This window comes from Brachionichthys hirsutus, chromosome 10 (genome assembly GCF_040956055.1).
Source record: "Brachionichthys hirsutus isolate HB-005 chromosome 10, CSIRO-AGI_Bhir_v1, whole genome shotgun sequence".
NCBI lineage: Eukaryota > Metazoa > Chordata > Actinopteri > Lophiiformes > Brachionichthyidae > Brachionichthys > Brachionichthys hirsutus.
This window is the reverse complement of record NC_090906.1, coordinates 334,610-356,784: the sequence shown is the minus strand read 5'-3', so window position 1 is coordinate 356,784 and position 22,175 is coordinate 334,610. Positions and strand designations below refer to the sequence as shown.

Below are 22,175 nucleotides of genomic sequence, written 5' to 3'. Positions count from 1 at the left end.
CGTACCTGTTTGGCGCTGGCGATGTGGTGAGGTCACGACCTTGAACAAAATAAAGGAAGACGTGGACCACTTGAGGACTCCCTCCGCTCGTGCAGTCTTGCTAACACACACACACACACATTTATTCAAGATGATTCAAGACTTTATTATCATTATGCAAACGTAATAAAATCGAGTGAAGGCCCACGGCTTAAGGCACACATCGGAACATAATCAAAAACAAAAAACAATTTCTTTCTCTTAAAGCAACAATATATATATACACAGAGAGAATATATATACACACAGAGAGAGTGAGAATCACAGGCAGGAGTGCAGAATAGCAGCAGCAGCAACAGGGCCGGCATAAAGTGTCCCAGATCGCTACGAGGGAACGACTGCTTTCACAGCCCGGGGGAAGAAGCTGTTCCTGAGCCTCGTAGTGCTGCTTCTGATTGTCCTGAACCGCCTCCCTGATGGGGGCGGGACAAACAGTCTGTGGCCCGGGTGGGTGGGGTCTGTGGGCGGGACAAACAGTCTGTGGCCCGGGTGGGTGGGGTCTGTGGCGATGCGTCTGGCCCTCCTCTGGACTCTGGAGGTGTAAACAGAGTCCAAATCAGGCAGACGGTGACCCACAATCCCCTGAGCTGTCCTCACCACCCGGGATAGGTCCTTCCTGTCCTGCGCCGTGCAGCTGCACTGAGACACAGGATGCTCTCTTTATATACATATATATACACACACACACACATATATAATTAGACATGCAGTATGTCCTTGTCTAGCCTTTTCTATATTGCTTGCTGAGGGATTTGTTTTCCTCCAGAGCTCTAACTGTATGCAAAACAGCTGCTTGTGTGTGACAGCATGGAAACGAAATGGTAAAAAGGTGATTCCTTTTTACTCTGTCCTAAACACAAACTGTTCCTTCAAGTGACACATGACTCGGTTTTCTACTGATTTAAGTTCTGCCCTGACATGATGACAGAGAATTGCAGTATGTAGAAGTCTGTATTTTTAGTGATACAGTTGATAATAAGAATGACATTTTGTTCCCAGATGAAACGTTACTGAGAAATGAGGCAAAGCCCCCAAACAGAAGCACCGATCGTTATTTCACAGATGCGTCTCTGATGAATCCATAATGGCCTGACAGAGACGAGGCTTTTTCTTGTTCTCAGATTCTTTCAGGTACTTGACCGGTCTGAACATGAACCACGAGGACAGGTTTAACTGTTGTCGGCCACGCCCTGTCTCTTTCAGTTTGGCTGGTAAAGGCCACTGTGCCACCGTGAACAAAGAGCGACTCTCACTCAAGTAGGATTTTAACAGTCAATTTAGTCCGTTTGTCGTCTATAATTCAAAATGCATTGTGCTCCAGTCCCTATAACATTTTTAACTATGCAAGGAATGTGTGACAACTATAAGTAGTTGTCCTTTAATTAGCTTTGCTCAGCTGTGTGATCAATCTTTAAGATACAGCAATGGATTAGGTTTATTTAGTTGATTTCTAAATGTTTTTTCTAATTAGTGTGTGATCAATCATTCAGGTACAAGAATCAATTTCATTTACTTTGCCATTATTATTATTTGGCATGAAATAAAATGCTGTGTGTTTTATTCCTGGCTTTTCCGAGTCTCACACACATCTGCATGGACGCACACACAGACACACACACACACACACACACTATTTCATATAATTAAATGTTTAATGACAGTACCTGTATGAAGTAAAGTTATGTGAGCTTTACACATGAAATATTTTATTGTGCTCTCTTTTGACTTTTTGTTCCCCCCCCCCCCCCCACGTCTCAGTTTCAGTCTTTTGTTTTCATTTCTGGTTTGTCTTCATTCTCTTCGTAGGCCCCCGGCTCTCGTTAGTTTATGAATGAATGAATGTTTATTTCAAACATGCTATTAACATAGTCAAATAGAAAAACAAACAAACTAAAAACAATGTCAATAGTCTAAACAACAATAACAAAGTCAAAACAGAAATAATAATACGAACCCAACATGGATGAAGCATTTGCTTATTTAAACTCCACGACTCAATAAACCGCATCCCCAACATACATATACTGCAATACAAATCCACAAAAAAAGAAAACAAATAGAGTAAGGAAACATATATATATATTTTAAATAGAAAATAATTAGAAAAGTAACCACATACATCTACAAAATAGAAAGTAAAGTAAGCAAACAAATATATATTTACAAAAAATAGAAAATAAAAATAGTAAATAAGCTCATTCATAAATCATCTATGAAAACACCCGATTGTTAAAGCCCTTCTTCCCCACTGTATCACTACATCTGCCTTTTCTCTTCCGCTTTAAGTCATTTCTTTCAGTGTGTGATTTTCTGATTGCTTTCATCTGCTACTGATCCCCTTCCCTGTGCCACCTGGTTCCAATTGTCTCATCTCCCTGTCTACCTGGTCTTATGTCCTGCTATTAGTAGCCAGTTCAGGACGAGTGAATGATCACACGTCCCGACTCCCAATATGGAGTTTTTCCAGTGTTCATTGTGATTTTGTTTATTTATTTTGCCTTTTTTCTGTTTTGTTGGGTAGAACCTTTTGGTGATGATCCAGAGGACCGTGCAAATCCAGTTAGGAGGGGAATGAGCTGCTCGGTGGAGGTCTGCGCTCTCTGAGTGCTTTTCTAGTTAAATATGAAATCTCCGAACTTTACTCCAGGTTTTTTTTCATCAATTTATGGACATTTTTCAAGCCTATCTTAATTAAATGTAGACCGTGTTGAAAGGATGGTATGGAGGACCAAAACTGCCACAATTAAAAATAAATATAAATGGGAAAAAAATGAAAATAAAAAAATATAATCATAAAGAAATAAAAAAACAGTAATATCATACGAAAATTCAAAAATGTAAAATATTTGGAAATAAATAAGAAAATAAATCTCAAAATGTAAGATTTTGAGATTTACTCCAGCCACATGAGAGTGGCTGGTGTTGGGGAGGACAATGCAAAGGACAGGGTGAAGTGGAGAAGGTCGATTTGTTGTGGCAACCCCCCACATGATAAACCGAAAGTACAGTAGTAGTGGCTCTTCGGACAGATTTATTCCAGATAAATGATGACATATGTGAATTCAAAATATGTGAAAAAGGAAAGCGGGAGAAATAGTGGTAGCAAATGCGCTGTGCCTTTGTAACACATCCAATATCTTAAAAAATACAGCTTCAGCACCTCCAAAAAGGGTTTAAAATGGTCTATATTTTAAACACACAGGAGCAAGGAAAATATACATAGACATAGAATTGTCTCCTGAACAATGATCAAGTGAACAAACATCTTTTCAGTTTTGTGAAATTATATGTCCTTATAAAGACCAAGCAGCATTACTAATTTCCAAAAAGAATAATTTGCCAACAAATAGCTCCAGAAAGCTGCCGTAGAAGTCTGCACTAACCGTGTGCCATGGGGACTCTGCTCACTCGGACATTCGTAAACGCTCTATTCGCGTCACCGGAGTGTTAGCCTGGCATGCTAAACAGTTCTTAACCACAAAGCTCTGCTTTTTGGTCTATGATTGGAAACCATTCCCTTGACCTGAGCAGTGTTTTAGTTTTTACAATGCCCTGATGTCCCTCATGGGCTAAATGCAATCCCTTGTCATCTAGGGATGAGGGGATGGTAATCATGGTGCCACAGCTCACTTCTGATTTGCTTGTACTTTTGCAGTGAAGTGGAGCATTGTGAATCTTTTGTGATTTGATGCCATGTATGGTTCCTGACATGAGCACTATCCTCCTGCAGGACAGGGTCTTTGAGGGCTTCCTCTTTGATTTCAGAGAGAGTCTTTGCTTTGGGTTTGGTGTGTTACGCCATTAAGTTGACATATTCTTCTGGCACCTTTGTTGCTCGGGTGTGTTCTACATGCTGTGTGGGAACCGGATGCCGGTTGTGAAGCGCTTTGAGCAACGCAAAGGTGGAAACAGCGCTGTATAACTGAAGTCCGTTTACTTTTGCTGTTTGAGCTTTGACCTACACTGCCTGGTAAAGTGATTTGCAGTCTTTTCCTCGAGCAGGACAATTGCCTCTGTGTGGATATTTCCCTCCACAGTTGCGACACTGATTGATACATTTGTTTGTGTTCACAGGAGTCGTGTTGAAGGTTCTTGTTGGTCATCCTGTTTGTTGCACCACCTTCATTGATTCAGCTGCTCCTTGCTCCATGCCTGTTGTTCCAATACTTCCATCGATCTCCGAATAGCTGAGAATTTCTTCCAGTGTCCTGTCAGCTTCTCTGAGTGTCTGTCTGCGAAGCCTCGTCAATGTGCAACTTTGAAACAAATGTCCTTTCATTTCCAAATTAAAATCAGCAAACTCGCAGTGTTTGGCTAACAGCGGAGTCGTGTGTCCAGATCTTCACCAGAGAGTCGGACTGCCTTTGTGAATGTATATACCTCGTAGAGCATTTTTTTCTTTGGTGAAAAGTGTTTTAAACTTTGTTTTGACGTCAGTATAGTCTGCAATCAGTGTTTGCACAAACATTACAAGCACTTTGCCACATTGTTGCAGCACGGCACTGTTCATTGTCATAAAATAACATTTTCCTCTAATATATCTTTGAACACATGAATATGAGAAGTTGCAGAATCCAACATACATTACAGATTTACATCAATGTGGTGAATCTATGTTCAAATATATGAGTTAGGCTTCCATTATTTAGTAATAAAAAAACACAAACATCATGGCAATTAAAAATTCAACAGGCACGAAGAATATTTCATCGGATTGCTTTTATTTGTAACTCATTTATGAAAGGAATGTCTGTAGATACTCAGAGTCGAGTTTCAAAAATTGCCACAGGTGTTGAATACTCTTTTTGAGCGATGAATGGGCAATTTATGCTGTTGGGATGAAACATACAAACATTATATAATTTGTTTCATGTTCAACAAAAGTGTAAAACTTTGTTCACTGTAACGCCCGACATAACTGTTGCATATGGCATGCCGTTCAGGAACTTATTATATATATATATCAAAAGTGAGGTCTGAGAATATGGACCGAACTCTGGAATATATATTTTGATATATATATTCAGAAATTTCCATATATATATTCAGACATTTTCATATATATATTCAGAAATTTTCATATATATATTCAGAAATGTTCATATATATATTCAGACATTTTCATATATATATTCAGAAATTTCCATATATATATTCAGAAATTTCCATATATATATATTCAGACATTTCGGTGCACGGGAATATATATATGGAAACCGCGGTGTAGTGGTTAGGGTTCCGCGCTCTCACCCCCGCGGTCCGGGTTCGATTCCAGCCAGATCGAAATCTAGTGCCGGCAATCCTCAATGAGGAGATAATGAACGCCCTGAAACAAACCCAAAAGGGCTTTCTTGAAAGGCTCCTCTTAGACAGGATGTTTGACTGTATTTGTACTGTAATACATGCTACTGTTTGACTGTATTTGTACTGTAATACATGCTGTGAGTGTCCGTCTGACGCGCGACAAGTCACGTGATGGGGTCGAAGCTGCCTGCCCCGGAACATGCATAGCGCCGTATAAAGCCAGAGCAGTTTGGCCAGCGAGGGGGCGTGACGAACAGCTGTCGGCACGCCAAACGCCGAGAAACGGACACGTTGCACAATTAGTCACCGCACTAGAGAAAAGCGCTACAACGGTTTATGAGTTTGCACCCCTTGGCTTTATACGGCGCTTATATATATATACACATTCCAGAGTTCAGTCCATGTTCTCAGACCTCACTTTTCATATATATATATAATAAGTTCCTGAACGGCATGCCATAGTTGCATTATCTCATGAGATTATATTACAATCATGGAAAATCTTAAATTTGTTATGCTAATGCAGGAGTCGGGAACCTATGGCTCGCGCACCGATAAAAAAAAAAGTTTTTTTTAAAACTTTATTAACAAAACTCAGCAGTACAAACTCACTGAAAAGATCTTATACAAAACATTAGCATTTTCCACGGTCAATATAGAAGGAAATCTAGCAGTGAGTAATCACCAATATGTTCAAAAGGAATACCGATAATGTGGTGTAACCTGTTTGAGTTACTGTTGTTTTATTGTGAAAGGTTAACCGGATGTGCCGGAACGGAAGTTGAGATGTGGTTCTGCTTTCCAGTGGAGATCAACGACCAACCTCAGGCCAGATCTTGTCGGTGGTCTACCTCACCGTGGTTTACATCATAGAGCTCACAGTGCCATGGGAGGATAATATAGGCGAGGCCTTTGAGCGCAAGAAGCTTCGGTATGCTGAGCTGAAACGGGGCTGGAAGACCACAGTCCTCCCTGTAGGAGTGGGCTGCAGAGGCTTTGTGGGCAGGACTGCTACTAGTCTCCTCAGGGGCATGGGAATCCGGGGCCAGGCCCAACGGCAAACCATCAAAGCCCTGTCCAGTGCTGCTGAACGAGCAAGCCAGTGGCTCTGGATCAGGAGGAGAGACAACAGCTGGGCCCCAAAATGACAGAGACAACATCAGGGGGTATAGAAGGGGGTAAGGCAGAGGGGGGCACACCCGGGACGCCAGGTGTTGCTGCTGAACCCTCTTGAGGTGTCGTGGGCCTGTTCAGTGAAACACCAATGATGGAGGGTGCCCACCTGATGACCCCAATGAAACCCTTAGCCCCTTCTATCCTGCCCTGTGATGTCTATAATCCCTACCCATTTATCAAGGTAAAAAGGATTGTAACATCCAGTCCCATTCCGGTATGCAGTCAGACACGTTTGGCTCAGGGACGAGGCTGCCCCTGCCGTGCAGAGCCCAGTGCACTTTGGGTAATAACACCATATCCTGTGTTTGTAAAACAGTGAAGTACGAGGACGGAAATAAACGGATTACAGTCGCTCTACAATGTTTCGCGTGAATCCTTGCGTCGTATAACACGACAGATAAGACAAAACGTTCTCACTTGTTTTAGTCCGTCCAGCGATCCTTCGCTGCTCGTGTCCTGTCAGGGCTGCTGGAGCAATCGTCCATTATTTTAATTGGATGATACTGGCCTGCGTCGGCTGTTGCTGGGTAAAACGGGTAAACGCCCCCTTTCTAATCAGTCTGCTCGGTCATAAGTTCAAAGATAACCCTTCGACGAAGAAGATGGCAAAAAGAAAAAAAAGATGACGATGACGAGTATCGTACATTTCAGGACCAAAGAATTCACCTTCGTGGAGAGAGCATCCTCTCTGCCCCCCCCCCCCCCCCCGCTGCCCCCCATCGGGTTGGACTGTTGGCCTTCGTGGAGAGAGCATCCTCTCTGCCCCCCCCCCGGGTCGGACTGTTGTGTGTTTTTGGTCCCGGGGTGCAGAACGTCCCTGTGCCACGCCCCGTCTCTGATCCTCGCCCCGCCCGTGCTGACGGCAGCTGTTCGTGTTCCCAGGTCGTGTGTCGTGTTTTTTGTTGTGAGTAACTTGTTCACTTTGTCTGGATCTTATGTTCCGTTTTCTTTGCGGCACCAGCCGGTCGCCGTCGGTTAGTAGAGCTTGTGTTGCATTTTATTGTGAAAAATCACAGAGCGGAAGCGCTGTCACGGCTCCGCCCTGAGCCTGGGCTGCCACTTTAAAAGTAGGCCGTCATCCCGCCATTAGGGGTGGGCGTGGCCAGCTGTGTGCACGGTGGCAGAGTGGACTTTGTTTGGCTCCACCTTAATTCCAGATTACTACTATTTTAATGTATTCTTACCTGGGACCTTCTTTTGGAATAAACGTGTGAAAAAGACGGGGCCCTGCGTTTGCTTCAAGAGGGCATCACTTGCTTTTTGGTTTTCTCTCGGCTGTGTATTATTGTTGGGTTCCAGCCCCCCCCCCGTCCTGTGTGCAGCTCCAGGTGTAAATGATCAATTCAACCATCGCACCGTCTCTGTTCTGCTTTCTGGGCTCCGCTCACGTTAGTCCGTAACGTTCAGAGGCTTATTATACTAGTTTATTACCTGCTTACCGCTTATACTGACATTTAGTTTAATTCACGTTTAAAATATATTATATGGCTCTCACTGAAGTAAATTTCCAAATATTTTGCTTTCATGGCTCTCTTAGGCAAAAAGGTTCCCGACCCCTGTGCTAATGACTAAACACTAAATATTAATTAAATCTCCATAAGAAAAAATGTATATTCTGGTATCATATTGACAATGATAGTGTTTTATGAGTATGGATGAAGAAACCCACCTTTCTCTCTTGCGCATCTCTTTAATAGTTTGAGGGAGGGGGTGTCCAAAGGTCTCCGGCAGGAAGAAAGCAGCAAAGGCAGACACAATACCCATGGTTCCAAATGTAACGTGGGGCAGGTACGTATAATATATACCTGTTCAAAGAAATTGGATTATTAGGCTATTTGTCAAAATGCTACAGGAAGATTAATGTAGGTATTGCATGTAGTTTTTTAAAACCAATTGACTTACTCAGGCTTAACACAAAAGGAGCAATGCAGCTTCCCACTCTGGCCACTGTACTGCACGTTCCTGTCCCGGTGCTCCTGATCGAAGTTGGGTAAAGCTCTGCTGTATAAATATACATCAGGGCTGTACCAGCTGTAATAGCAAATTTACCCAGCATCTCCAATGCAACAACCATATAGGATACGCCTAGAAGGAAAGAGTGGGGAAAACATCATATAGGTAAAAGTAACATTATTATAGGAAATGCTTTCATGTCGGGTGGCATAAAATACAGTTGCTAGCTAATATTTCATCCCTCACATACTGTCAACTGCAGATTTCAACATTTTGAAAATATACATTTAAAAAACATTAGTGTTGCACCCCTCCCTTCATGCCCATCTAAAGTTTAAGTCACAAGTTTTTTTTTTTTTTTTACTCAATACTATTTGTATATTTCTTTTGTGATTTTCAAGATCTCCCCCTTGAACTTCCAACTGATTGTGGTTGGGGAGGGGGGCATTGCCCAAAGACCCCAGGAGGTATGTTGTCGGGTGCTTTATGGACCTGGTAGGGTCTTCCCTCTCTTGTTCGTTGTTTTTGTTGTTGCATTAGTTGGTTTTGACAAATGCCCAGTTTGGATAGCCGTGTAAGAGCATTCCGGACGGGTTTCTGCTCTTTGGCCTTACCTTCCTCTCTGGTGGGGCTAAATTGTGCTGCAGTGAGTGGTGGGAATCATAAAAAAGATTCTTGTCGGTGTGGGTGGGTTTTCTGTACACCTTGATTCTAAGGTTCCCATTCCTTTCAAGTTGTACTGCAAAGTCCAAGAAAGGTAGGGCGTAGTCCATAACATGTTCACCGGTGAAACTGACTCTTCAACTCTTCAACCAAACTTAACCAAATCCGGTTGATTGTTCATTTTTGCTCTTTGTGATTTACCTTGACCTGGATTACTGAGAACCTACTCAGACAATTTACCTCCTTATTTTGCCAAATTGGCTTATGAGAAATCGTATATTTTTAATGCTCTGGACATCACATGACCACATAGATATCATTTGAAGACCAACTAAATTTGTTTCAACATCTAGTTGTGTTCCTTGGGGCAAGGCACCAAATTATCAGTGAGTGTTATATTAGATAATGACAATGAGTCGTTTGCCAAGAAAAAATAATGAATTGTTTGGCATGACATAACGTCCTGTACAGTATTATCTTTGTCTTTTCAGATCTGAAATATATATATTTGTTTGGTGAGCAGATAGTTTCATACTTTGAGGCACCAGTTGAATAAAAAACAGGGACAGGGATCCAGTGAGCAAGATGCAGATGACAGTCATTCGTCGTGTGACGTATTTCACCGCCAGCCACATGCAAATATATGCTGGCATTTCCACTGCTGCAGAAAGGAAGCAGCTGATGTAGGGGTCAGCATGAAGCTGGGAGGTGTTCAAGGATAAACCATAATAACCAATCCTGATACTGAACCTAGAAATAGAAGACAGGAAAGTATTAATGAAACCCTGCGTAGCAATAGCATTGAAATACACCAACAAAACAAATACCATTGGACTAAAGAACTCTACGCATACTTCACTTCCACAAAAAATAAAAACAGTATAAGCCCAAGAAAAACAAGAGTAATTAAAGCCGCAAGCGGAATCAAACGGCCCTCGCGGGCCGACGCACCTGGCTTTAGTCCTGAGTTCTTCATAAGTGTTTATATTTGAGCTAAATTACTATCTTACAGTTTAATCAAGTCTGCCTTGGGACATGTTGGCCATCGCCATGGCAACAGCGTTAAAAAAAAAGCGTGTGGATGTGTGTGGGTGTTATTTACTTGAAATGATGACGAATCATTCAAGCATGGAGCAACATGTATGATCTGATGATGACATTAACCTCTAAATCTTAATCCACATTCTCCTCATTGACTACGCACCCACAAAGGAGAACAAAGAACTGGAGGAGGGTTAGAAAATGTACTCGATTATCCGTAACGCCAAGTGGAAATTGTTTTAATCCAATTGAAATTATTCATGTCATTTGCTTGATATTGTTAGAAATAATTGGATGGATGGACAGCCTATAATGGGCAAAAGATAGTTTAGCATGTCGGTGCTAAATATGATACTCACCATACCACACAAACAATGATTGTCGTGTCTCTTATGTTTCTTGTTTTCACCAGGTGGAAGACGTTATAGCGTTCCTCAGGTAATATCTTCGTCTTATTGTCCTGCATCATAACAAAAATCAATGATACATTATTGATCGTAGCAATCATTGGAGCAGCCGGTCGTCTGGTTCATCGTCATTGACGTTGAAAAAGCCTGCCGTCCACGACAAAGGAGGGACGACAACACAAGACACGGCACCGGTAATGAAATCACGCAGACACCAGTTGCTTTTCTCCGAGTGACGACACGGACCTCTTGGCCCTGCTGCCATCTTGCTCTCCTTTTTCTCTCACTTCTTCCCCGACCTCCTGAGTCGGGAACTTTGACTAGTGACATCATAACATCGCTGACCACCAAATGGGGCTGTTCCTTCCAATAACAATTTGGAGCTAGATGGAAATATGTTAATTATCCTATCACCCACACAACCCTTATTGTCCCATGTGAGTGTCACACACACACACACACACACACACACACAATAATAGGCGGGTGAAACAAGTAACTTTCCATCAACTGACCTCCTCAATATGTCCACTGAAGTGGCTTTCACAAAGATGGTGATTTCCCATAATAGAAAGTGATCGTGGATCACTTTCTATTATGGGACAGGATGGAAGATCAGCCGCTCCTTTGGTTGAAGCCATACTCGTCTCATGGTCTCGTTAAAATGACGCAGTCTCTGAACCATGTGATGTCCTTTCCTATTTTCACTTTACCTGCCACCTTGTGGTCAGATTATATAGATGAATTATATATTGCATGATAACCTTCGAATTCAAGACCTTTGTAACTGCAGAGAAGAGATGCAATTAAGAGAGATAAGAGTTTAAGAGATAAGAAAAATCAGCAGCTCAGCTAAGACCTTTGTTCGTGCTTTTTTCTCATTAAGTATTCAACTATTGCAATGTTCTTCCTTCAGACTCGCCAAAGATGAGTTGTTTTGTTTTTTTGAACGATGCAGAATGGAACTCTTGTTCTGACCCCAGTGGGTGAATGATAACACAGACACTCGTCGATTTACAGCCGCGCTCGGTTATGACGGACCGGTCGTAACCCGATTTGGTCGCAAGTCGGCCTATGTTAAATTATCGTAAGTATATTATGCTGTGTCGCTACTGAAATCATCTTACAGTGATATTTTAACAACATTTTCTGATTTCATTATTTTTTTTAATCTGATTGAAGTCATATTTGAGCTTTTTACAGTAGATAGAGACAAATTCCTCTTGGTATGTCACGGGCTACTACTGTATCTGTATCTGTGTGTGTGTGTGTGTGTGTGTGTGTGTGTAATTGATGTATTTAACACTAGATGCTCCACAGCCCAGCCGTCTGGCTTTTCTACCTACGGTGCCAAAAGGGCAGGATTAGTTGGTGTCACCGTTCGTCATTTATCGTCGCCCTGCCAAAGCCCCCGTTGTTGACTGCTGTTTGCACGTCTTGATCTGTCTGTTCATTGTTTTATTGTTTGTATACTGCTTTTAAGATCATGTGCAAGACTCTAATTGAAAGCATTTTATAAGTGCATTTACTGTTTTATTATTATGAAAGATCATTTAGATAAAGATCCTAAAAGTGCCTCAGCATAATTCCTCATGAGTCGCCTGACTGAATTGAGACGATGGCGGTGGGAGGTGGGGGAGACCTAACCAGGGACATGAGGATGAACTTAGTGAGAAATAGCACGGCTAAAGCGCAGATACAATTATTGAAAGTGTGTCCCCGTTTCAGGTCATGTTAGCCATTACAAAATGTGACATCAACGAGGACACACGATGAAAAACTCACTTTTCCCACGTTTCTAAACTATTTTGGTGGTTTTTGGTCGTTACCAACCAATAACAGCAAAATAAAGCATCCAGTTAATCCTGCGTCGTTTGCATAGTTCTGTAATCAAGCATTGAAATCTTGTTGTTTGTGACGTCACAAGGGAGGCAAACACACACGCCTTACCCTCGACTCGCCCCATCACGGCACTGGAGAGAGAGGCTGCACTGAGAAGAACAGACTGGATAAAGTTTATTTTTGGTGGTAATGTCCTGGTGAAAATTTAGCCAAATATTTTAGTGTGTGCTAAAAGAGTCACCTCACGGGTTACCATGGTAATGTGCAGCTACGCGCAGGCCCGCTATAGGAGTGTTTGGGTACTGAATAGAATAGAATAGAATAGAATAGAAAGCCTTTATTGTCCTTGCATAGTGGCTACACAATGAGATTAGGAGGACTGTGTTAACTTGTGGAAAAATGGTAAACCATTGAGGCCACTCCCACTCCTCTCCTTGTCAATCTGGGAGAAGAAACTCAACACGTGATAGTAAGCCCTCAATTGGGTTTGGGTTATTGCATTGGTTTTAATTGTGACCACTTACCGATGAACAGGTGGAGAATTGCATGGAGTTAATTTCACCTACGTATGACGTTTGCATTAATGAGTTTGTCTAGTTAATTGAAGCTGAAAATCGCTATATAAGTGGAGTCCATTTGCGACTCGCTAATATATCAATCAGCATATCTGTGAGAGAATGATGAGGTCTGAGCCTAGATGCAAAATCCAAACTCGGTTCTGCTTGTGTAATAATAAGCATTTCAAAATGGATTAATCAAAAATGTTATCTCAACTGGATGGATTTCCATGAGACTTCACAGCGACACTAGGCCTGTTCCTGGATAACACACGTTGGCTCCTGTCTGCTGCTGCATGATCGAAGTCGAAGACTTACTTGTCCAATGTAATCATTAAAGATGACGGAAGGAGCCTCAACTTTGTTCAATTTGGCAATCTTTCTCACTGTAGCTTCTGCCTCTTCCACTCTTCCCACGGAGAGAAGCCATCGAGGGGACTCTGGAATTAACCTGCCTCAGTATTCAATACAGAAATAATCAGATAAGTTTAAAATAAAAGCAACAATATAGATGAACATAAGGTAAGCTAATTTCTACCGTATTTTCCGGGCAATAAGTTAGACTTTTTTTAAATAGTTTTGGCTGGTCCTGCGACTTATACTCAGGTGCGTTTAAGACTTATACTCAGGTATACTTATGTACAGTAAACCCCCAGCTATCCGCGGTTCCAACTCAAGTGTCCACAATTTTGTTTTCATCATTCCTTCCTGATCTGAATTTTGAGAGAAATCTTGCGCGATCAGAATTACGTGATCACTTTGTTTACCTCGCTCTTAAGGCGGTATTGACCAAGGGCCGATGGTGGCGCAGTGGTCGAGAGGGTCGTCCTATGATCGAGAGGTTGGCGGTTAGATTCCCGGCTCAGGCACATGTGTACATTGTCGTTGTGTCCTTAGGCAAGACACTTCACCCACATTGTCTGGGCGCATGCGCACGCGGCGACCAGCAGCAGACTACAGTTAGAAAGTGTAACTGCTGTAAACCAAATTGCCCTCAGAGGGACAAAATCAATAAATAGTATTTAATTCCGGTCTTTTTGTGTAACTTTTACATTGATAAATAGAAACTACTTGAGATGAGACCTGAAACAATCAACGCTTGCTGGAAGAATGTGTTGCCTGAAGGGCGTTTTCCCTAAAGACACTCAAATTGCAGCCGTAACCACGTCCGTGCGATTGGCTGAGCTCCGAGGTGGGGACGGCTTCGAGTGTTGGGCTTTGGTTATTTTGATCATTTGTGATCCTATTATTTGTCGTTTTTCTTCTCTCTTGCTGCGGACGGATCAGCTGTACAGAGCAGTCAGACCTGTCACCCATCATCACATCACCTGTCTGCTTGAAATCACAGCTCACCAGTTCTGGAGTCACCCGACCATCGTCTTTGTCCTTCGTGCCAGCCCTCTATTACAGTGTCTGGAACAGAGCCGACTATTGTTCTGGATTTTCTCTTGGAGTGTATTTCCTTGTGTATTGTGTTTTCTCCAGCCTGTCTTCAGCTGACTATTTTTTGGTTGTGATTTTTGGTTTACATATCTGGACGTACTAGTTTTTTGTATCTTCTTATTGTTAATATTTTGTTTTCGCTGGTGCAAAACTTATTTATGTTTTTTTCTTCTTCATGATGCATTAATCGCCCAATGCGACATATAGTCCGGAAAATACAGTAGTTATAGTAATTCTAGTTATTTCCACCTACCACCAGATGGGAATGAATACCAAACCAGGAAGAGATGTGACGAACAGCAGGTGTTTCCATTCTCTTATAAAATAAGCAAAGAGAGGCAGCAACATGTAGCCCAGAGCAAATCCACAATTTAAACCCACAGATGAGAAGAGGACCCGGACATGACCAGTTAAGAGCTCAGAACCTACACAGAGAAAAAGGAATGCATAGTAAGTGAATATATAAATGATACATACTGATGCAACAAGATAAATATGGGACACAAAAGATTATTTAATTCAATTAATCTTTATAGCGCTGTAACAAAAGGCTATCTCAAGGCATTTTCCAGGTGGAGTGGGAAAAGACCTGTTTCTATACAACCGAACCGGCAAGGAATAACTTCCCTTTAACAGGCAGAACACTTGAGCAGAACCCAAGACTCAGAGTGGGCAGCAAAGACAAGAGACAAAAACATGTGGAGTGAGAGAGCGAGAGAGCGAGAGAGAGTGAGCGAGAGACGGTGAGCAGCGGGCAGTGAGCTGTTGACAAAGCTATTGATTTGAGAGCTCCTATACAGGAAGTACTAAAACTACAGATGCTAATGCTAGCCGTGATGATGGACCATTGGACAGTGCAGCACCATTGGTGTGCAGCACGGACTGACAGGTACAGATCCAGGTTTTAAAGCTCCACGGTAAGAAGGACCTGCAGACTGAGACGGATGGAAGGAGAACAAAAGGAGAGAGAGCAAACAACTACGGGGAAGTAAAGAAGTTACTGCTATGCATTTCTGTATTGTGAATATATAGATAGAGCGGAGGATGGAGAAGGAGGAGCTTGTTGCATCATTGGAGTTTTCACCATAATATTCAAAATTGATCACTCTCACTCTATTTCTTACGCAACGAATATAAAACGTTTGTACTTACCCAGAACAAAAGCAGCTATATAGTTGGAGGTGTGCGAAAAACCAGTGATGAAGTAGAGAATACAGAACACCGTCCAAGTCGGAGAAAATGTTTGTACAATGTTGAAAACTTCCTGAGTGACCATGGTTGCAATGAGAACAGGCTTTCTTCCCAACCTAGAGAGAAGTCACACAGCAAAATTAAATAAAATAAACTAACAAAAAAAGATTCTCAGAGAACATGCACTGAATATAATTGCATTCAGGAAGGCAGAATAGGTCGGAGGTGTGTGGGAAACGGCTGCAGGGAGGGCCGCACCTACCGCTGATCACAGCCTTTCTGGACGACACGACAACCACTTGAGTCACTAGCCCAGGGGCCACACACGTCATGGCTGGCATGCAAGGGCATTTATGTTGGCACGCAGAGAATATTAACTCATTCAATACCAAAACGTCCAAATCAGAATCAGAATCAGAATCAGAAGTGGTTTATTGCCGTTGTCAGTGAGGGTTCACAGACTAGAAACGTTTGTCGGTGAAGTCGTGCTACATCTAACATTAATGACAAAGTACAAAGACCATACAAGTACAGACACATCAACAGCAGCCGGAGTGGTTACACAGATGTGTACTAGCAGCAGTAAACTAGCGTCATCACGCAGTGCAAATGGAACAGTGCAAGTTGTATTCAGGAGTCCGGGACAGAATTATTAAGTGTTCATGAGTCTTACGGCTGAGGGAAAGAAGCTGTCCTTGTGGCAGGAGGTTCTGGTCCGGATGGACCGTAGCCTCCTGCCTGAGGGGAGAGGGTCAAAGAGTCCGTGTCCAGGGTGAAAGGTCGGCTGTGATCCGACCTGCACGCCTCCGAGTCCTGGAGACCTGCAGGTCCTGGAGCGATGGCAGCTTGCAGCCGATCACCTTCTCCGCAGCACGTACAATGCGCTGCAGTCTGTGTCTGTCCCTGGTGGTGGCGCCAGCGTAGCACACGGTGATGGAGGAGGTGAGGACGGACTCCACGATGGAGGTGTTGAACTGCACCAACATCTGGGTCGGCAGCTTGAGTTTCCTCAGCTGCCGCAGGAAGTACATCCTCTGCTGAGCCTTCTTGGTGAGGGAGCTGATGGTCGGCTCCCACTTGAGGTCCCGGGTGATGGTGGTGCCCAGGAAGCGGAAAGAGTCCACGATGGAGATGGGGGTAGGGGAGTCTGTGAGGGCGAGGGGGGGCGGTGGGGCTGTGACTTTCCTGAAGTCCACGATCATCTCCACTGTTTTCTGGCTGTTCAGCTCCAGGTTGTTGCTGCTACACCGGGACACCAGCCGGTCCACCTCCCTCCTGTAGGCCGACTCATCACCGTCCGAGATGAGCCCGATGAGGGTGGTGTCGTCCGCAAACTTAATCAGTTTGACGGACTGATGGCCGGAGGTGCAGCAGTTGGTGTACAGGGAGAAGAGCCAGGGGGAAAGTACACAGCCCTGGGGGGATCCGGTGCTGATAGTCAGGGTGTCCGAGACCGTAGACCCCAGCCGCACATGCTGCCTCCGCTCCGTCAGGAAGTCGGTGATCCACCAGCAGAGGGAGTCAGGCACGTAAATCCATACCTTAACTCCCGAAACATATATATATCCGTCAAGAAAATGTTTCCGTGGGGAGTACAGGGGGACAGTTTGACAGGTCCACAGTGAATATCAGACCTCTCTGAGACTGACTAATCACAATTAGTCAAATTTCTGAATATATATATGAAAATGTCTGAATATATGTATGGAAATTTCTGAATATATATATCAAAATATATATTCCAGAGTTCGGTCCATATTCTCAGACCTCACTTTTGATATATATATATAATAAGTTCCTGAATGGCATGCCATACCAAATGGTTCACTTTTATTTATTTATACAAATTCTATTGTTTTGCATTTAAAAAAATAAAAGCATTCCAAGTAATTTTTTTATGCCTTCTTTGTTTACCGAAAATTATCCGAACTGAGTGCCTCAAGAAACCGAACCGAACCGAAATGACATTTTAGTGTACCGTTACACCCCCAAGTAAAGACTTCTTAAGATTATGTTTGAATAAAAAATCTGGCAAAAAAATTATAATCCAGTACTATATCAGCAAGATAAGCACATGATCAGCTAGTACATCACTGCAGGATAGTTTCACCACCTGTCCGAGATCTGTCCTGAGACGAAAGACCCAAGCAGAACTCCCAGAAAGAAAACTGTTGAGGTGAACGGCTGCTTCCACTGGTCACTGCACACGAGGTCAAACTGGAAGAATCATGAGAGAACAAACAATCACATCGTTGTTGCCATGGTGAATCAATATCACGGATTACTCTACTGAGAAATCTCTGGACATTTGGTGATTTACTTCAGTAGTTTCTCCCTAAAAATGCATTCCATCTGATGATAAGTACCGTATTGGCCCGAATATAATACGACCCCGGATATAATACAACCCCCTCTTTTTCAAGACTCAAGTTTGAGAAAATACTTTTTGAACACCGATTTAAATTTTTATACAGAAAATAATTACAGTACAGCTGAAACAAATGATTATAACAATAAATTCGAGAGAAAAAGCATGTTATTTTGCCACATTCAAATCATGCAAAAACTGTCTCACATCTTAAGATCTGAACATTTAAATATGTGAACTAAAGCGCAATCACATTTGTAAATGAATGGCTTCTGGTTTTTAAAATGTAAATAAACCAATCTACTGATAAAACAACAAAATTGCAATAACTGCATTAACCATCAAAGTGAAGTCTAACTGGGGGGATCATTGTTCTCCAGCGCCTCCGGGGTTAACTTCCAGACCACGCTGGGGACGAAGGCTGAAGCGCAGCAACACAAGATGGACGCCGGCCAGACGTGCTGAATCACTGAAGCTGCTTTATTTTACTTGCACTGTTAAACAAAACTCAGTTTCCTCCTATCGCTCGCATATCTCTGTCTCAGAGTTCTCTCTGTTGCTGCTCTGCGCGCTCTCTCTCTTTATCTCTCACACACACTCGCTCGCTCTGGCGGGACACGCCCCAGCTGGATGCGCGCACACACACACACACACACACACACACATCCACACAGACACATCTCACCACATATGAATAAGGAAAAACATCGCAATAAAATAATGATAGGCGTTTGCTTTGGCCTGGGGAGTTCAGTTCACCATTAGTTGTAACGATATCTGGCGCCATCTAGTGTTCAGAATGGGTATAATGTCTAGACCCCGAATATAACACGACCCGACTTTTTCAGCCTAATTTCAATGCAAAAAACACCGTGTTATATTCGGGCCAATACGGTACTTTCTTGAACGTTACACATTTTGTGTTATGGGTAAATGTGTTATACTTTTGACTTGAATACGCTGGTTAATTTTGTGTCTTCATCCTTCCCAGCAGTGTGTGCACGGCAGAGGGCGGTCTGGCTGACGTCCACCAGAAGACGCCTGATTCTCGTATTTTGCTATCTTACTCCAAGCACTACTTTCTCATCTCCTCGAACGGGCAGCAATCTTTAAACTCTATATACTACGAATCTTTGAATGGAAAAACACTCACTAAAGTTGCTAAGGTTGAAGTGCCAGATGTCTGCCCCCTGCTGGCGTAAAGTGGTAACTACATGAGGCAGTAGTCTGTCAGTAACTGACAGAGCTGTTTGACGCCGTCCGTCATTTCTGTTAATCTGCAGTTAACTGCATTAACTTGTGGGAAAAGGGTATGCTATGGGAGCTTTAATGATTATTTATGTACTTCTATTGTTATTTTTATATTGTTCATTGTCCCAACCGTTTAATCCATTATTGGGTCGCGGGCCAAGCTGGAATTTTTATATTGTGATTTCATGTTTTACCTGTATTTTTGAGACACTATGGGTCGCTGTGCATGACATGTGCCCTATAAATAAACTTGCATTGCCAAGTAGATGTTAATTATGTAAGCGCTACAAGCTGTTCAGTTAATATGACTGCTATTACACAGATCAAACGAGAGACAAAAGGTAAACACTCACATCAGAGACAATGGTGGAATGGTAGGTGTCTCTGCTATAACTCCACCCGTCGACACAGCCCTCCTGCTCCACATCTGTGAGGTTGATGTCTCTGCCAGGAATGACTCCATGAGCTGAGAAATTTCTGACCACATCCAGCCTGTACCTGCTGCAACTGCTCAGCTGCTGTTTCCCGTCCACAACCTGAAAGTCACAAAATTAGGAAGTTGTTTATGCAAACATTTCAGTTTTCCAACCCTGACTTGTTCATGGTGAGAGCTGCCATGACACTTGCGGTACCTGTGACTTCACATGACTGGAATGTAGTCAGGAAGAAAGAAAACATTATTCCTGCCATTGTTAATGAATGCTGGACACGACAAACAACAACACAATTATGTTTCCACCCTAGTACAACGGGCCTTGTACCATGCCAAGAGGGAATAGGGTGAAGGTGCTCAAGGGCACCTCGGCAGTGCTCTGGAAGTAGACGTTTGTCCCGTATATGTACAGCTAGAAAGAGGCTTAATATTAACAGGAATTGCACTTGCACACTGATAACAGTCACATGCAATAGACAATGGTCTCAATGTCGTGAACCCAAAATACACTGAACTTCTCGTTACAGAAATCAAACGCTATCTCGAGAATCCCTCCATCCATTTCCTTGACCGGTTTATTCGTATCCCAAAAGTCAACAGGCGAGAGGCGGGGCACACCCTGGACAAGCCGCCAGTTCGTCTCAGGACCACACATTGACAGACAATCATTCACACACACAATCACACCTATGGACAATTTTGCGTAACCAGTTCACCTACGCTGCATGATTTTGTTGGTGGAAGGAAGCCAGAGAACCCGGCGACAACCCACGCAGACAAGGGGAGAACATGAATGACCGCAAGTTGCGTTGAAACCTGCAACCTCCTTGCTGTGAGGCAACAGCGCTAACCACTGTGCCACTGTGTTGCTTTCATTTTTTACTATCAGTAAGTCATTTAAGTCATTTCCACTCCAAAACAATTTGGTGGTTCCAACTTGTTAAATGTGTGCATTTGCTGCTTATTCTTGCCATTTAAAATATTTTGGGTTTTCAACTCTTGGTCGTATGAGCATAAACATCAAACCCAATCCAAAGACATCACTTTGAGTTTTGAGAAACTCTAATTTGTAAACTAAATTAACTGTCACTTAAATAATCGAATTCATTTGTACACCAATTATCTCTCTCCAGGCCAGGGTAATGTTTGCATTGAGTGTCACGTACTGCTTGCATGCCTCCTGAGACCTGTTTGTTTTTCCATTCAGCACTAGATGCTCCTTTGGCAATGTCATAGTCACTAAATAAATACAGGCAGGACTATCACCATCATTTCTTGCAGCAGGACTCTCTTTGAATTTTCTAAGCCAATTGATTGATAAAACGTTTATAAAATTACATTCTAATCCTCTACCTTTATTGGGATGGAAGCATTGAGCCAAACTTCAGTGAGTTCAACTTCAGGAATCAGGCAGCGGTGGCCTGTCTTGGCACCAACAAAGACGATTGAAAAAACACATAGTCCATTTGGCACAAGGCTGAGAGAAAGCAAGAAAAACGCAATCCTCTGCAAAAATCCCCACTGACCCAAGAACGCAATGGTTTCCTCATAAGACTGCATTGTGTCTTCACAGGTTCAAGACGTGAGGAACAAACAGCCCAGCCTGCCTTTAGCTCACACACAACAGCCACACCCAATCATTAACATGTGCACGCATGTTGTGCAGGCGATATTTGGCTTTGAGATGCGAGCACGCAAGCACGCTTCAGTCGTTGAGGGATTTCTGCTGTATCGATGAATATTCTTTTTAATAAGTGATGTGTCCAAACAAAGCAAAGTTTTTTTCTGTTATCTTATATGGGAAAAATGAGTTACGAGCTCAGGGCAGGAGCAAATTATACTCGAATTATACTCGTTTATCAAGGTTCCGATATAAAAAAACTATTGAACTGATATTTATGTTAATTTTATTGGTCCTTGTTCTTCTTGTTCCTAACTATGGTTCGCAGTGTGAATGTGAGGCCAGCCCATGCCACTTCCTCTCACAGTGCAAAGTGCACCCGCACAGTGCTGGCATAATCAATTTATGGAGTTGAGATCAGCATTTAGCTGAACTGAAAGACGCCTCCCCTGTCCATGGATGTCTATACAACAAGAGGACTTCTACTCTGGGAAGCAGAACCCATAGGTTGGAGGTTAACGTGGAGGAAAATAGACTGCGTGGAAACAACACTACTCTACATTTAATTCTGACCTCACCTCCCCTACGACCTGAGGATCTCTTCCCTGCTACTGAGAAACCCCAACGCCTATGCACATCACCATCTACAAAGGGTGCCCTATCCTCCACCTCCACTGACCAGATGAGCAAGCTTGTGATCTTCAAGACGGAAATTGTCACGGCTGTGCCGCTCACCACATCCACTTCCCCGCCGCCACAGCTCCGCGCTGCAATCAGCTGATTCCTGTCACCTGCTCCCGTCACCTGCTCCCGTCACCAGCTGCAGCAGATCACCAATCAGCCCCGGGCCACTGCATAAACCCAGCCCAGAGAACCGGACGACGCC

General features: G+C 43.0%; 1 protein-coding gene across 1 annotated transcript; it reads right to left on the bottom strand.

Annotated features, from left to right (window-relative positions):
- Positions 1-4,771: 4,771 nt before the first annotated feature.
- Positions 4,772-21,228, bottom strand: LOC137900486 (organic cation/carnitine transporter 2-like). The gene is made up of 11 exons (XM_068744579.1): positions 21,022-21,228; positions 19,589-19,771; positions 17,730-17,833; positions 15,578-15,732; positions 14,679-14,850; positions 13,301-13,433; positions 10,536-10,636; positions 9,671-9,885; positions 8,422-8,604; positions 8,189-8,324; positions 4,772-4,869 (listed from the first exon to the last, which is right to left on the bottom strand). Exons 1-11 carry the CDS (start codon positions 21,226-21,228, stop codon positions 4,800-4,802), a joined length of 1,659 nt encoding a protein of 552 aa, XP_068600680.1. The 3' UTR covers positions 4,772-4,799.
- Positions 21,229-22,175: the final 947 nt, after the last annotated feature.

Coding starts and splice junctions, on each gene's coding strand:
- LOC137900486 (XM_068744579.1), bottom strand. CDS start 21,228: ATGCAGTCTTATGAGGAAACCATTGCGTTCTTGGGTCAGTGGGGATTT. Junction 15,733..17,729: donor TCAGGACAGATCTCGGACAG/GTGGTGAAACTA, acceptor ACTTCTCTCTAG/GTTGGGAAGAAAGCCTGTTC. Junction 8,605..9,670: donor TATTCAACTGGTGCCTCAAA/GTATGAAACTAT, acceptor CTTTCCTTCTAG/GCGTATCCTATATGGTTGTT.